The 15,915-nt window shown below is 42.3% G+C and overlaps 1 protein-coding gene across 1 annotated transcript; it reads left to right on the top strand.

Moving 5' to 3' along the window:
* Nucleotides 1-464: 464 nt before the first annotated feature.
* Nucleotides 465-10,600, top strand: desi1a (desumoylating isopeptidase 1a). Its single transcript, XM_086185574.1, has 6 exons — nt 465-661; nt 965-986; nt 1,241-1,310; nt 2,064-2,173; nt 5,232-5,354; nt 8,301-10,600. The coding sequence occupies exons 1-6, from the start codon at nt 571-573 to the stop codon at nt 8,389-8,391; spliced, it is 507 nt and encodes a 168-aa protein (XP_086041700.1). The 5' UTR covers nt 465-570; the 3' UTR covers nt 8,392-10,600.
* The last annotated feature ends 5,315 nt before the right edge of the window (nt 10,601-15,915 follow it).

The following is a 15,915-nucleotide window of genomic DNA, read 5'->3' as shown; positions in this document are numbered from 1 at the left end:
CACCCTTCCTCACAATGTTGACAGCTGTGACCTCATAAAACAGGATATTATGATACAGCCATACAGAGTTTATTAATAAGAATATTGGGCCAGTTTGACTACACATAAAATGGCACAATAAGGCCTAAATTTAGCTAATATAAAAATTCAACATTACCAACGCCTGCTTATTCTTCTTATCCTAACACGCACTTATTTAATGAAGGGTTTTAAAATAAATTTATACTTAACGGTAAGTTTAGTGTAACCTTTCTTAGAAAGCAGTACATATGCGACAAAATCGTCAGCTGTTGTTGCCATCAATTTCTGTAAAGTCATTCTGCTGGAGCTGGGCAAATACCGGAAATATTTTTGTTCCCTTTCGAAATAAAAGATTCTCAGCTTAAAATTCTTTGTAAGTTATGACAGTTTCTGCTACAAATGATTTATTTTGAAAGGAAGTCAATCGGAAGCATTATTTACATTTGATGACATCGTTCTTATCGGACCACCCAGTCAGCTGTAAGATAAAAGCGTCCTAGCTCAGCTAGCTAACATCATAAGAAAACAGCAGTTTCTGGGGGTTTCGTGATGGATAAGAATGCTACCCGATACAATGTACAACTGTATATTTATGACCTATCGAGAGGAATGGCACGCAGCCTCAGTCCTATCATGTTAGGTGAGTACGGACTAGACCACCGTTTCCGTCTGGCCTCGGGGGTCACGAAAATAAGTGATAACAAATGCCGGGTGGACCGTAAGTCGCTTTTACATTATCGTAGGGTAATGTTACGCAGGCTGTACGTTTTATTTTAAGTAACCAAGGGTTTTTACACAAATAAAGCGTGAGTCGTGACTGATTTATGCTCATATTCTGTTTCAAAGTGACGTTCATATAGCTCCATGAACTCCTCCACAATATACACTTGTCAGATTGTCACTGTTTCTCTCGTTTGTTTTTTGTTGTTTTTTTTTTTTACAGGAAAGCAGTTGGATGGTATATGGTAAGAAAGACCCTCTTTGCTTTGCATTAACCTGGGTCAGACCTCCTTAGTCATGTAAAAATGTAGACCTTTTTCTGGTGCATGAACAGTCATGTGTTTTAGTGCTGTTTCATAATACATGAGCATTGTGTTCTATTTCAGTTGCATGAAGTCATGAGTTTAGATAGAGACTGTAGGACCTTCTCCAAAAATAATAGGTTATGAATCAAGTTGATCACTCCCGAATTTACCCCCATTTGAAAATGTTCTTCCAGGCACACAGCCATTGTGGCATACGGGGATGAGTTCTTCTTTGGAGGCGAGGGTATCTCCAGCTGTTCACCAGTAAGTCTGCAGCAAGGGAAATTATTTAGGTTTCTCTTCAAAGGAGCACATGAAGGAAATGTAGGCCATCTACCTTAGATTACTGCACACACTCTCACTCTGCAGGGAAGGGACTTTTCTGGTGCAAAGCCTGTGGCCCCCTTTTATAAATTGTAAATCCCAAGATACACAAAGTATCTTAATAAGTGAATCAACATGAAGTTTCAGCCTACTGATAACTTTGAGTGATCTGAGAGATCTCCCAGGTTACATGTCCCAGTGCAGTTCACAGTACTATTAAAACATGATAAGAAGTATCTGCTGAAAGTGGAAATATTTTTGGGCTATGTGTTTATAAAAGTCATATTGTTTTATAACACCAGTGAAGTAGTTTATTGTCTTTGAGTGTTACAAATACTAAATTGCGCAAGTCACTGTTGCAGTGTAGGGTTCACGGCATAATTGCTGTTTTGTAACACAACTTGTTATTGGCCAGAATTATCTGTACTTACTTTTGATTTCTTCCCCTTAAAAGATAAGTCTTTTGTTGTTTTACATTTTTATTGAGTATAATTACAATTTTTTTTAGCAAACATTCTCACAATTTGAAGCAAAATCAATTTTAGATGGTGAAGACCTTGGTTTAAATACAATAAACTTGGGAATATGGTCTTGTATTGGGAAAGTTATAACTGTTGCAAATAATCAAATAACATACAAGTAATGAGGTATTGTTGCACTAAAAACTTAAAAGTGTGTGTGTGTGTGTGTCAGGGTGGGACAATGCTGGGTCCTCCAGACACAGTGGTGGAGCTGGGGGAGACAGAAGTATCAGAAGAGATCTTCATGGATTATCTTTCATCTTTGGGAGAAAGCACATACAGGTTTTTATAACATCTCCTCTTCACACTGCATTGACTGACTTGAAAATCAGAATTTTGACACTGCTGCTGACAGGCACTGCACTGACTAAGAAGAAGGTCAGAATTCTGACACTGAATAGATGGGGATGATACATCCATCCATCCATTTGCTTTCTATATTGCTTATCCGTTAAGGGTGGTGGGGGGGGGGGGCGAGGGGGGGCTGGAGCCTATCCCAGTTGACATTGGGCGAGAGGCAGGGTTTACCCTGGATCGGTCGCCAGTCTGTTGCAGGGCCATCAGGAGCAATTAGGGCCTCATTATCTTGCTCAAGGATACTCTAACAAGGTCACTGGGGGAAGTGAGGATCGAACTAGCAACCCTTCGGTTACTGGACAGCCACTCTACTTCTGAGCCACGCTGCCCAGATATGGGGACCGCTGACACAAATTTTGCCACTGCCCTGACTGGGAAGACAGATAGATTTCTGGCACTGCACTTACTGATATGACAGAATTATGACTCTTATCTGAGTGAGATGACAGTCAGATTTGGAAATTGCATGAAGATGACAGACAGACTTCTCACACTGCACTGACAGATGGCAGTCAGCAAAGCACTGACAGATGACAGTCAGCAAAGCACTGACAGATGACAGTCAGCAAAGCACTGACAGATGACAGTCAGCAAAGCACTGACAGATGACAGTCAGCAAAGCACTGACAGATGACAGTCAGCAAAGCACTGACAGATGACAGTCAGCAAAAGCACTGACTGATATGATAGCTGGAATTCTAGCACTGCATGACTGAGATGACACAGACGTCTGACACTGGACTGACTGAGATGACAGTCAGAATTCTGGAATTGCTCGAAGATGACAGTCAGGATTCTGGCACTGCACTGACTGATATGATGGAATTATGACACTGAACTGACAGAGATGACAGACTGAAATCCAAATCTGTATTGACTGAGATGACAGACAGACTTCTGCCACCCCACTGGCACATCACAGTCAGCACTGAACTGATTGAGATCTCAGTCAGAATTCTGAAACTGCACTGACTGAGATAACAGTGCTGCTACAGGGTGCTCGGGGAGACGGGTCGGAGCCGGTTTTCACATACACACTCATACCATTCAAAACCTGGAATTACCTGTTTCTGTTGGAAATGAGCGCGCTTATATGCACATAAATCATTCTTTTTTCTGCGAACTCTTCAAGACTTAATTTGACCCCCTAAACATGCATGAAATTCACTGAAATTTGGCACACTTGTCCAGTCTGGCGAAAAAATGTGATATTCTAAAAAAATTTTTTTTTTTTCAAAAAGTCAATAGCGCCACCTAGGGAGCCAAAAAACAATAACAACAAAAATTGGAGTGCTATAACTGCTCCCACGAATGTCCCACAGACATGGGACCAACACCGTTGGACTCGTCTCATCAAGACGAGCAATTCATACGCCCTCACCTATCTACAACAGAATGTCCACAATTTGGACAAAACTGTCAAAATGAAGACTTTTTCTTAGTCCCTGAACAAAATCTATCTCCTCCTAGGGCATTAATGGTATCGCTTCCAAACTTTGGCACATTACTCTCCCAAGTGTGCTGATTAAAAGTTGTTAAAAGTTTTTATATGAATTACTTGGTTTGGATTTTATAAGCCGTCAAAGTGGAGGAGACATGTTTCACGCTTACAATGGAAACTAATGGGGAGGTCGTCTCCTCTCAGGGTACATCCTCTCAAACAAACGCTTCTCACGTCTAAAATCAATATCCCACAGCTTCACAACACACATCTCTGGATTCCTGACAAAAATCCCTCCAAAAATATGATATTATGTGTCACTTTTGACCATCGTATGCTCAGTTATTTAACTTTTACACACTAAAATTCTGTTAATCCTCCTCTGCTCTCCACTCTAGCACAGATCACAGCGGGGAGGAGCTCTTAAAGGGCCAGCTGGCAGCTCTGCACTCACTCTCTGCATCACTGTGCGTTCACACCGAACGCAAATTCGCGCGAACAGTTTCCATTCAAAGTCAATGCAAACGCGCGAATGACGTGAATTTTCAGTCTGGTGGCGCGAATGAGGGGAATGTGCGAATTCGCAAGGCGAAATATTCGCGCTGCGAAATTCGCGAGGCGAAATATTCGCGCTGCGAAATTCGCGAGGCGAAATACTCGCGCTGCGAAATTCGCGAGGCGAAATATTCACCATTCGCGCAAGTTGAAAATATTGAACGTTGGCGAAAAATTCGTGTCAAGACAGCCAATCAGCGTTGAGGATGTCCCGACATCACAGCTGACTATAACTGACTGTGACTGACAAGATGGCGGACAAGTTGATTGTGGCTATGTGTGGAAACCCGGTGCTATATGACACTACGTGTCAAAATTACAAGAACCAGTTGAATAAATTGGTGTCCAGTTGTGAAATTCTGTCACCGATCCTAGCTAGTCGGTCGTCAAACTGGCCAGTCGTCATCTGAGAATACCGCTTGAAGCGGCGGTTATCCAGACTGAGCCCCTGGAGGAGCTCGGTTCACCGAGCGGTGAAATTCACCGAGCTGAGCTCGCCTCTAGATGATGTTGATAACCCAGATACAACAGCGTTTAGTTTTCCACGGCAGGTACAACGCAACAGTTCTGTGAATATTCATGGTGAAATGGTGGAAAGAAACGTAGCCGGAAATACTCGCTACTCGGGCAGGTGAGCGAATTTGCATATTCACGCGAATGACAGAAATGGATACTAAAATGATCCAGCATCAAATTCGCACGAATAATGCGACGCGAACTTTGCATTCGCGTTTGGTGTGAGCACACAGTCAGACTCAGGCTTCTAACTCCTAAATTACAAGGCCTAGGGATTTGCCAATTACACCATTGGATTTGGGCCGACGTTTGGCACCCGGCCGTGGGCGCGTGGACGCTCAGGCCCTAACAACACTGCTTGCAGCTTTAATTTTGATTGTAGTTAATAGTCACTAAGTTCTAAATCAAGCTTCCATTAGGACTGTGTACATGTAACTAGTACCATCCCTCTTCCGTTCTTTCTTGTTTCAGAGGTGACAGATATCGTTTGTTTGAGCACAACTGCAACACTTTCACCAACGAGGTGGCTCAGTTCTTGACAGGCAGTTCCATCCCCTCCTACATCACTGACCTCCCGTCTGAAGTCCTCTCCACGTGAGTATAAACTTTTTACTGACGTGTAGTTAATAAAGCAAAATTATGGAACATAGTGGATAATTATGGCTCTCAAAATTGGGGGCTTTTCAATAACTTCTTTGATACTATTGAATACTCTATAGATTCTATAGAACATTTCACTCTCCGGAAATCACCTTAATTGTATTCTGGATCTGTGATCAAGAAGAACCTATTTTTGATATGATGGTAGATAGCTTCAAAAATGGAGCATATTTTGATATGATTTTTTTGATATAAAATTTGATTTGATTAAATTGGGGTCATGCAATCCCAAAAGATCCACCAACCTTGGGGAGAATTGTTGGGGTTGGCTAAGCTTCCCTAAGGGTAGCAGGGAACGCAGGGGACCATGATGAACTGGACCTGGGCTGTAGAAGCTAGCTCTGGGGACACGGAACATCACCTTGCTGGGGGGAAGGAGCTGGACCTGATGGCGGAGGTTGGTGTTACTGGTTAGCTCTGGTGGGCTTACCTCCAAACATAACCTCGGCTCTCGAAACAAACTCATGTACAGAGTTTGGATTTTAATCTTATTTTGAGTTGTCCAAGATGTGAGGTGCCAAGTGGGTGTGGGGATACTCACAAGCCCCGTGCTGAATGGAGTTTACCCAAGAGCCTTCCTACTCCTTAGGATTGTGGGGGGTAAACTCTTGGCTGCTGTCTCTGCTTATGCGATGAACTGTAGCTCAGAGTATTCTGCCTTCTTGTAGACCCTGAATTGAGTTCTAAATTGGGATTCTGTAGGGGACTCCATAGTCGTAGAGATGGGAACGTCAGGCGAGGGGAGGGGGGGTGTCCCTGTTGAGATGGCCTTCAGCTCTCACCTTCGGCAGAGCTTTTCTGGCATCTCTCTGGAGGCAGGAACATTGAACCAGAATGGGCAGTCTTCAGTGAGTCATTGCTGAAGCTTCGGCTCAGAGCTGTGGTGTCATAGTCCTAAGGGTCTCAAGGGTATGGTAACCCTTGAAACATCCTGGGCGACACTGGTTTTCAGGGAAACCAAAAAAAGAAGACATTTTAGGATATTTTATCCTGGATGACTCTGGATGCAGTTGGAAGATACTGATGGGCTGATGGGACAGCTGCCTTGGCTGTGACTTAGACAGAGCAGTGGGTGTAGGAGGAGTTTGGAGAAGCGATGCTGAAGGACTTTTGGGCGGCACCAAAGCAGTTCTGGAAATCCATTCAGCACTTTAGGAGGACAAAGTGGGAAACTATCCAAGTTGTGTACAGATGGAATGAGATATTGTTGCCCTAAACTGAGGAAGTAGTCGGGTGATACCAGGAGAGGCAGGGCAGGGGGATGATGGTGAGTCAATCTCAGTTTTGCAGGAGGAAGTCACTGAGATAGTCAAACAACTCCACTGTAGCAAAGCCCTACAAATTGAGGAGATTCTACTAGAAATGCTGAAGGCTCTGGGTATTGAGGGGCTGTCTTAGATGATACACCTCTTCAACATTGCTTGGAGGTCTGGGGCAGTACTAAAGGAGTGGCAGACAAGGATGGTGGTCCCCCTCTTCTTACAGAGGCATCACACTACTCAGCCTTCTTGGGAAAGTTTACTTTAAGGTGCTGGAGAAGGGGGTTCGGCCCATAGTCAAACCTTAGATTGAAGAGGAACAACGCGAATCCATGCTTGCCGTGAACCAACTGACCAGCATTTCATTCTCTCAAGGGTCCTGGAGGGGGCTTGTGAGTTTGCCCATCTGGTCTACATGTATTTTGTGGACTTGGAGAAATCTTACGACCAGGTTCGTTGAGGAGGTGCTGTTAGATTATGGGGTGAGAGGGGCCTACTCGGGGTCATCTAATCTCTGTATGCACAAAACAGGAGTTCAGTTTGAGTTGTCGTCAAAAAGTCAGACTTGTTTCTGGTGGGGTTTGGCTTCTGCTGGGGTTGTGCCATTCCTGTTTGTGATTTTCATGGACAGGATTTCAAGGTGTTGTCGTTGCAGTGGGGGGTTGCAGTTTGGTTGGCTGAGAATTGCATCGCTGCTTTCTGTCAATTATTTGTTCCTGCTGGCTTCCCCGGTCTTTGACCATCTGCTCTTACTGTATCGGTTCACGGCAGAGTGTGAAGTGGCTAGGATGAGTATCAGCAGCTCCAAATCTGTGGCCATGGTTCTCTGCAGGAAAACGGTAGATTGTCCACTCCAGTAAGGGAATGAGTCAAGGTGTTAAAGTATCTCGGGGTCCTGTTCTCAAGTGAGGGAACTGTTGTTCGGGAGATGGGCCGAAGAGTCGTTGTGAGAGTGGTTGTGCTTTCACTCGATCGCACCGTTGTCATGAAATGAAAGCTGAGCCACAAGGCAAAGCTCTTGATCTATGTCAGTCTTTGTTCCTATTCTTGTTCATGAAATACAAGTCATGAGCAAAAGAACAAAATTGCAAACCGGGGTGACAGAAGTGGGTGTCCTCAGAAGAGAGCCTGGTGTCTCCCTTGGGATGATTGGTGAGAAGTTTGGTCATCCGTGAGGGACTCGGCGTAGAGTCACTGCTACTTTGCACTGGAAGGAGCCAGCTGAAGTGGTTCGGGCGTCTGGTCAGGATGTCACCTGGAAACTAGGGGGAGGCAGCAGGATGGATTGAGGACTAGGTGGAGGGACTTGCCTGGGGACGACTGGGAATGGGACCCACCTATCGGAGCTGGTCAGTGTGGCCTGGGAAAGGGAAATTTGGGGTGCTCTGCTTGAGGTGCTACCTGGCGACACGGCTTTGTTTAAGCAACAGATAGGGTCATGCAGTTAAGTTACAGGGATAAATGTCAGCTTCCTCCAGGTTGTACGGATCTTGTTCTGGATTGGTGGAACCAGAAGTATTTGAATGGTGCTAGTTGGTTTTAATTAAAGTGTAGGTCTAAAGGACTGCATTATGATTCAGTGTAAAAACAGAAGCTCAAGTCCGCTCTTTTTTCTCTCCAGACCCTTTGGCCAGATCCTGCGGCCCATCCTGGACTCTATCCACATCGCCCCCCCAGGAGGTAACGTCATCAACGGGGGGAGAAACGTCTAACCTGAGGGAGCAGCAGAGTTGTATAATATAGTGTTCTTAATGTCTGTTCCATTGTGGTCAGTCAGTGATGAGTCTCTTTCTTTCTTCTTTTCTTTCTATATGACTTCATGTATCTGATTGCTGTGATTGAACCCCATGTTAGAGATGCACCGATTTATCTGCTGTGTGTCGGACGATGTCACCTTTTTGACTTCCAGTTGGTTTAATAGGCTTGTGTTCAGGAGTTGGCCAATATTTCCATGTTGGTGGAGAGAGACTAACGCAGTATACACAGTATTCAAAACAAAACAAAACCTGTCATTATTGGCAGTGGCTATTGATTTTGGAGTAGTTTTATTTTGAACCGATTTTGGCCCAGAAGTTCACAATCAGTGCATCCCTACCTCATACAGCATAAAAATACCTCTTACACCGCTCACTGGGGCAGAGTGAGAACCCCACTGAAATGCAAGGACTTGTTCATATTATTTACTTTCTATTTTGTGTGAAGAAATAAAACTACCCTTTAATTTTGAGTGCAGCCAGAGCTGATGACATATCAGGCTTCACTTATGACTCTGTACTTGTACTGCTGACTACAATGGAACAAATCTATTACATAGACAGGTTTAATATATTGATATTTGATTGGTCACGGAAGGTTTAATCTCGGAGAGTCTTTTAAGGTCAATCACATTTAAATATTTTATATTATGTTGTTATTCGGTAGCGTGCTGTTAATTTCCCATTAGCGATCCTTTTCTACTTTTCATATTTGCCTCTTCTCTTTGTTATTTACCCACATTGACATTCCATCTGTGAGCGATGCCTAACACATACGGAGGCTTATAAGATTGGAGGTGATCAAAAAGATTGGAATCAGCTCTCTGTAGATATTCAGTTATATATTAAAGGTCACCCTGGATGGTATTTGTTAATGGACGAGTTGCAACTGGTTTTCTAACACGAAACAAAAGTAATTTTTGAACAATCTGAACAGATACGTGTTTTGGTATCAGATGTACTATGAGATGTAACTGACATAAGTTGTCACAGGTGCTCTGGAAGGAGATCATAGATGCATATTTTAAATGTATATTTTTAATACATGTTATCATCTGATTACACAAATGCACACGCACAGATGTTTTTAATGTACAGGTGCATGTATCCAGAGCAGTTTCCCAAATATTGCTCTGTGTACTTTTAACAGCCACTAGAGTTTGTGTTTGGTATATAATACACTCCTGTGCCTTCATTTCTGTCGGCTTGGCTTCATCGTTCTCATCAAGCAGCGCATGCCGTATCTTTCCAGCGCTGACTGAATATATCGGGGAGTTTACCGCATGCTGGTCCAATATATTTTTCTCCATTTTCATCAGAAATTTCATATAATACCAAATAAAAGCTGGAACATGAGTAGCATCTCAGATACTTAGGAAAATGTGTCCTCAGCATAATGCTTATGTTTGCTTCTAGAGAGAACTTTGGATTGAAGATTTCTAATTGAACTGAAGAATCAGGCCTGTTTAGGGGTTATATCTGCTTATGGAATGCTCAAATCTAAGTAAAAATGTCTTTTTTTAATCTATAATGATGCCTTATGCTGGGAAGAAGTAGACATTTGGGACAGCTGTGACGGGACGGAGGGAGAACGGTAGCTTCATCATCGTGAGGGGATGCAAAAAAGAAAAATCTTGCCATGACCCTGAGGGGGCTCTGTATTTGCTAAGGAAGGTGTTAAAAATGACAGCTTTTTTGTTTGCTTTTTTTGCCGTTGGTATCGAGGGAGAGTGCAACAGCCACAGGACTTCACTTTTCCACAAAGCTTTATTTCCCAAACTCAAATTGCGCTCCAACTAAAAGGGAGAGCAAACACACACTGGCTGGAATGTGAATGAAAATAAAAATGAAAGTTAAAGTCAAATTAAGTAAATACAAAATCAATAATATTTTCATTTAAATGTGCACAAAGGAAACATGTAAAGGAAACTAATTGCTCAGCAGCACTGCCACCCCATGTGACCATCGGCAGAGACGGATTGATCGGATGTGCAGGGTTTAAGTAGTTAAAGTTTAATTGCCGTGGGAAGTAAGTAAGGTAATGAAGAAATAGTGTCAACATAACAAAGACATCTTCCCTCTTGTATTGTACTTTTTATACATAGAGAAACAATTCAAAGATTTTTTTTGTTTTGCTCAGTTTCTTGGCTTGTATAATCTTAAAGAAGACTCCTCTTTATCTAAGATGCTACTTGTTAAGTGATTCTGTCTCGTATTACGTGTAATGATTCTTTTTTTTACTATGAATGAGACAAATGAGACTTTGTTTAATGCAGTGCAGAAATCCTTTATTCATAGATCTATCGGGGTAAAAAGGAACCTTCGTGTCACTACTTTAGTACACGACGTGTCATAACTGAAGACAACACAAGTAGTTGAGCCAAGTTCTGATTACACAACACCTGGGTCCAGTAACCCTCCCAGCCCGTGGACTTGGTGCATTCTACTCTGCCGTCAGAAAGTACCATTTCTGAATTTTGTCTGGAGACAGACGACCTGCTTCAGGGGTCGTTAAGACGAGGTGAACCAGCCTGAACCTCGGGAGCCTCTCCCTGATGAATGAAGGATGAGAGAAGCACAGAAAAACAAGAAATCTCACAGAATCAACAAACCAGCATTCACCTCTGTCAGCTATGATAAACCAATCTTGAACAGCTACACTCTCCCGACAGTCACCATCACCCGGCACCTGCAAAGAGGGGATTGGCTGTGAAAGCATTTTTTAAAGGTGTAACCATAGATAATATTAGATAAATGGAGATTTTGGTCATTCAGGTTTTTAATCTTTTTTTTTTTCCTTCTACTAACCCAACAAACTGACATGCTAACCAGACCACTGAAATGTAATAACGCACACGACATCGCCCTTTGTTGCTCTTTAATGTTAGAATATTTATGGATATTATCCCCCTGGTAGTTATTATGTTGATGCATATTGTTTGTATCGTTTGTGTCATTGTTTTTGTAATTCTACCCACAAATAAAGCCATTGACTGCAAGAATTAAAAAAAGAGTGTGATTTTTGGCGAATTGTGAGAGGCTGCGTACGTGCGTGGATTTTTTCCCTGTTACTAAAAAGTCACGGATCACACAACTGATAGACATACAGTAAGAGACAATGCAATTTTTGCGCATAAATAAGATGTCTTGGTTAAACAGGTGTAAAGGCATAAAGTGTGTCATCTTACTGCAGTTCTTTGAGTATCCACAGAGTGGCAGTGTTGCTCTTCTCCAGCTAAAATACATTTTTTGGAGTAAACATTTCATGTTCAAAATGAAGGACTGGTGAAGAATTTAACCAAATCGTGAGTCTACATTGCTACTTTATCTGTCACCTCAACATATTAAATCTGCCAAGATGTAAAATAATAATTATTCTGTGTCCAAACACATTTCAAATCTTGTCAGTGCATTAATTATGAACCCTGTTGTCATGTTGAAGAAGAACCTCAGCTTGTAAGCGGGTACTTTTGAAGCTTCATCGTTCAATTGATTTGCAATCAAAATACTAATTTTTGAGTGAAAGTATCGACACTGCAATAGAAACGTTGTTTAACAGCAATTAAATTTCTGACTAAAACGGTACAGGCTCCACATGTTCATTTTTTTTTGACAGAAATTTGAATCAAAATGACAAAAATCTGACAACACAAAAACTGAACGAATCACAAAACATGACCAAACACATTAAGGCTCTCCAAAAATACATCAAGGAAAGTTTTCCCCAACTAAAGCTAGACTGAAATCATTCTCTTTGACTAAGATGAAGGATGGTGACAACTCAACATGGTGAAAACAAACAAGGGCAAAGAAATTGCTTTTCTCAACAAATACAAACCTTTTTTGCGTTTTTGCTCAACACCATGGAGACGCATCTTTGATCACAAATTGAATTCACATGTAAGAAAATATTTTTTTTTCTATTGGCTAATCAACAGTTGGGTTCTCAAATCACTTTGTTGAATTCACAAGACAGATTTAAAAGTACGTCTGTAATTAAACTTGGTCAGTGGGCTCCAGACTAGCACCCCCCCCCCCACACACACACACACACACACACACACACACACAGACAAACAAACAAAAAAAAGGAGAGCGTGGGTAATAAATGCACACACAGTCCTGGCCTGTCCTTGCTCCCTACGGGTGAGTAGCTGAATCAGCTCCGTTAGTTGCACAATTATGAGTGTCCGTATGACGTTTGACAAATGTTAACCTTGTCTCTGAATTCAAGGGCAGCATCTGGCCGGGCCAAAGTTGTGGGCATGGCAGTACGTCTGTGACAAAACCTGGTGAGTCACCCTCCCGCTGTGGTGACAAATGCTTCCATGACTGTTAGGGGTGACCTGGCGTCTCATCCTATAGGCTTTGCAATCGCGCACGTTTTATTTTACAATGAAGATATAAGTAAAAGCCTGGTGCCCCATCAATCAATTAATGTGCTCTGAAAAACATTCAAGCGAAGTGTTCAAATAAAATGGATGTAGGAGGAACTGTTCCATGACTGCTATAAAAGTGCAGGTGCTTTCAAAACCAAAATAAAGAGCTAAAAGATGATAAACTTCTCCATAGAGCTGAGAGCGATCCGACTTTGTTGGCATGGCCGGATACGTCACATCCGCCGGCAGGATAAGATGTAGTCATTATCTCTGAAATGAGGAGCACTGTTCAGCGGTATGCTAACTAGAGATGGGATATCGGATTGGGAATAACAGATTCCGAGGCTGATGATGTCATTATTCACATATTGAGCGACTTCATGCACGGATCAAATACCGGAATGATGGTGCGCATCCATGCACCGATACGTATTCCATAGCTTTCACTGGACCATGAAATGTAACATGAGGAACATCACCGATTTATTCATTAGGATCAAATTAATTTCTCTAGAATACGTTCAGATGGAATGTCTTTTTCTATGTATTTTGCTGTGTGGTTTGCCGCAGTCACATGACATAACTTTGAAAATACTGTAACGCTGCCAAGAAAATAAAAAAGAGTGATGGAAAACCAAATTAAGAAAGAAAGCTGTGGCATTAGAATCAGGAATGATTTCAGCAGGTGTGAATTGGGATCGGACCAGAACTAAAACGAAATCAAACGGGAACTGAAAAAAAAATGCGGATCAGTGCATCCCTATTGGTAACACAAGGGTTAACGCGTTTGCTGTTGAGGTAACAATCCTACACATCCATGCTAACAGTTCTGTAAGCCTGCGGTCATGCGTAGCTGCGCTAATGCTAACATCAGCATGCTAACGTGAACAGACAATTCAGTACCAAAATTAAGATGTTTCATGTGTCGGAGACGGTTGAGAAACTCCTGTCATGTATTTCTGTTGTTGGTGCAGGTGTGCACAATGCTGTCAGACTGCAGCGCTGCTCGTTCACCAAGATAAGCACAACTTCTTTTTTTTTTCCTTTTCATAGGTGATGCCATTTCTGAAAAGCGAAAACAGGAGGCAGTGATTCATCAGCTTGCCAGTTATCCTGGCTCCTGGCGTAAAACTCTTGATATAAAGAACTTGCTGCAACATCAGTGGAGGAAGGGAAATTCACTTCTGGAACCGGAGCAGTTCTGAAGTTGGAACACTTTTGAGCTCTGTTTCATGTGATACACGTGTAGAAAAGGTTCTTTTTTTGTCTTCATAGTCTCTTGTCGCCGTCTTCTTTGAGCATTTCAGTACCCTAACGTTAGAGAATTAGCTGTAAACACAGAGCTGAGGCTGCTGGGAGTGTCTGACTGCTGCAGTGTCTGACTGCTGCTGTGGCCTAGCAGTGAGGTACCGTATGGACCAAAGTACCGGCGTGGACCAACTAGCCGTTGGTAACTAACTAATCCGTAACTAATCGTTCGGCTCCATCATGGTTTATTGACAAGAGGAGCTGTGATAGATTTTATTATGTGGATGGGATGGAGAAGTTGATTTAACAACAGCTGAAGGTCCATTGAGAGGTTTGCTTCTCCGTGTGTGTGTGTGTGTGTGTGTGTGTGTGTGTGTGTGTGTGTATTTACGTCTGTGACTCTAGTTGTGAGACAAGGTGCGAGTCGGAGCAAGAGAGATGCTTTTAACAGGTAAGTGTTTTATAAGCTGGGCTTTACCTACAGTACATTCCTCTGACTTAATGTTTCATTTAGCATTGATATGCATAATTAAGGGAATGATGTACCAGATTCGAAGGTTAGGCCATCACTTTGAGTAATAATTAATGAATGCAGTGCTCAGAAACAGTTTCGTCATTTTGGCTAACATCAAATCCACGATTTGAAGTCTTTCCTTATTTCGGATGGAGGAGTTTGATCATTCCTACTCAAACCAGCCAGGTTCTTCAATTTTATGACTTTTCTGTGTTGGCTAAAAATGAATGGAAAGCCATCTCTGCCCTGTTAGACTTTAAAAAAGAAAAAAGAAAATGTTGCCTTCGTAATCATAAATATTCCACTTGTAAATCACAATAACGAGATAAAAATGTCGATACTGTGAGATTACGAGTTGACGTTGGGAGAGAAAAGTCATCATTATGAGATCAAAGGAAGAACTTCTGAGAGAGCAAGGAAACATTTGAGATTAAAGTCTGAATGACGTAGAAATGGTGGATTAACAAGTGGAGATTTGGGGATAAATGTCAAACTCCTGTGATAAGTCAAGATCTTGAAATAATTACATAATTTCATTAAAAAATGGAACCTTCCAGATTCTTAAACTTGCTCTTTATCATTTATTGTATCCCTTTGTTCAGAAAAGTTGAAAATATCACATTAAAAAGTCTCCATTCTGAGATCAAAACGTGAACACGTGTGCCTCAAGTGCTCCAGTGGCTGACGTCCCCTCATCATTCAGACTGTAATCATGACATCACGCCCCTTCATACTTGGCGCCGCCTTGATACACTAACAGTCTGACACCAAGTGAAGCCAAATTCCATCAAAATGCAAAACCAGACGAACCATCTGAAGCGGCGAAATGTCACATACAGAACCCAGTTTATTGTGCGCGCTTAGCCAAAGCAGAAGTTTCTAAAATCATCTGTTCAAATATGCATCGCTGGCAATCAGGTTCCTGTGTTTTTATGTCCCCGCGTTTAATTAAGCTCCGTCTCACAGGAGTCTGGCGGGATGTTGAAAGCCACATCAGTTAAGTGTGATGATTATTCTTGTCCAGTCATGCTTGCTCAGACATGGTTTCATCTCTGCTGTGGGCGCCACTTTCAATGACCGTCAGTTTGTAGCAGCAGGAGCGGCGGCGGCGGCGGCTTTTTTACATGTACAAATAGAGTTTATCCTCATCTGCACCCCAACTATTTCCTCCCCTTCCCTCGCCACCGTTCCTCTTTTCTCTCTTATTTCAACCTGATGTGCTTTTCTCTTATTCTACCCTTTATCCGTCTTTCTTAAAATTCTTAATGTCATTCTTTTGCACCTTCCCATTCCTTTATTCTTTCATTTTACTTCTGATCCCCCAGAAGATCTCCTCCCTGT

Source organism: Aulostomus chinensis, chromosome 18, assembly GCF_037954235.1.
Source record: "Aulostomus chinensis isolate RoL2024-O1b breed Wild chromosome 18, RoL_Achi_v1.0, whole genome shotgun sequence".
Lineage (NCBI taxonomy): Eukaryota > Metazoa > Chordata > Actinopteri > Syngnathiformes > Aulostomidae > Aulostomus > Aulostomus chinensis.
Note: the sequence above shows the minus strand (reverse complement) of the source record. Positions and strands in the feature narration are given on the sequence as shown.

Bases quoted from the DNA above. Each gene is read 5' to 3' on its own strand.
- desi1a (XM_086185574.1), top strand. From the start codon at position 571: ATGGATAAGAATGCTACCCGATACAATGTACAACTGTATATTTATGAC. The intron at 662-964 runs GTGAGTACGGAC...TTTTTTTTACAG, and splicing joins CCTCAGTCCTATCATGTTAG to GAAAGCAGTTGGATGGTATA. The intron at 5,355-8,300 runs GTGAGTATAAAC...TTTTCTCTCCAG, and splicing joins CCGTCTGAAGTCCTCTCCAC to ACCCTTTGGCCAGATCCTGC.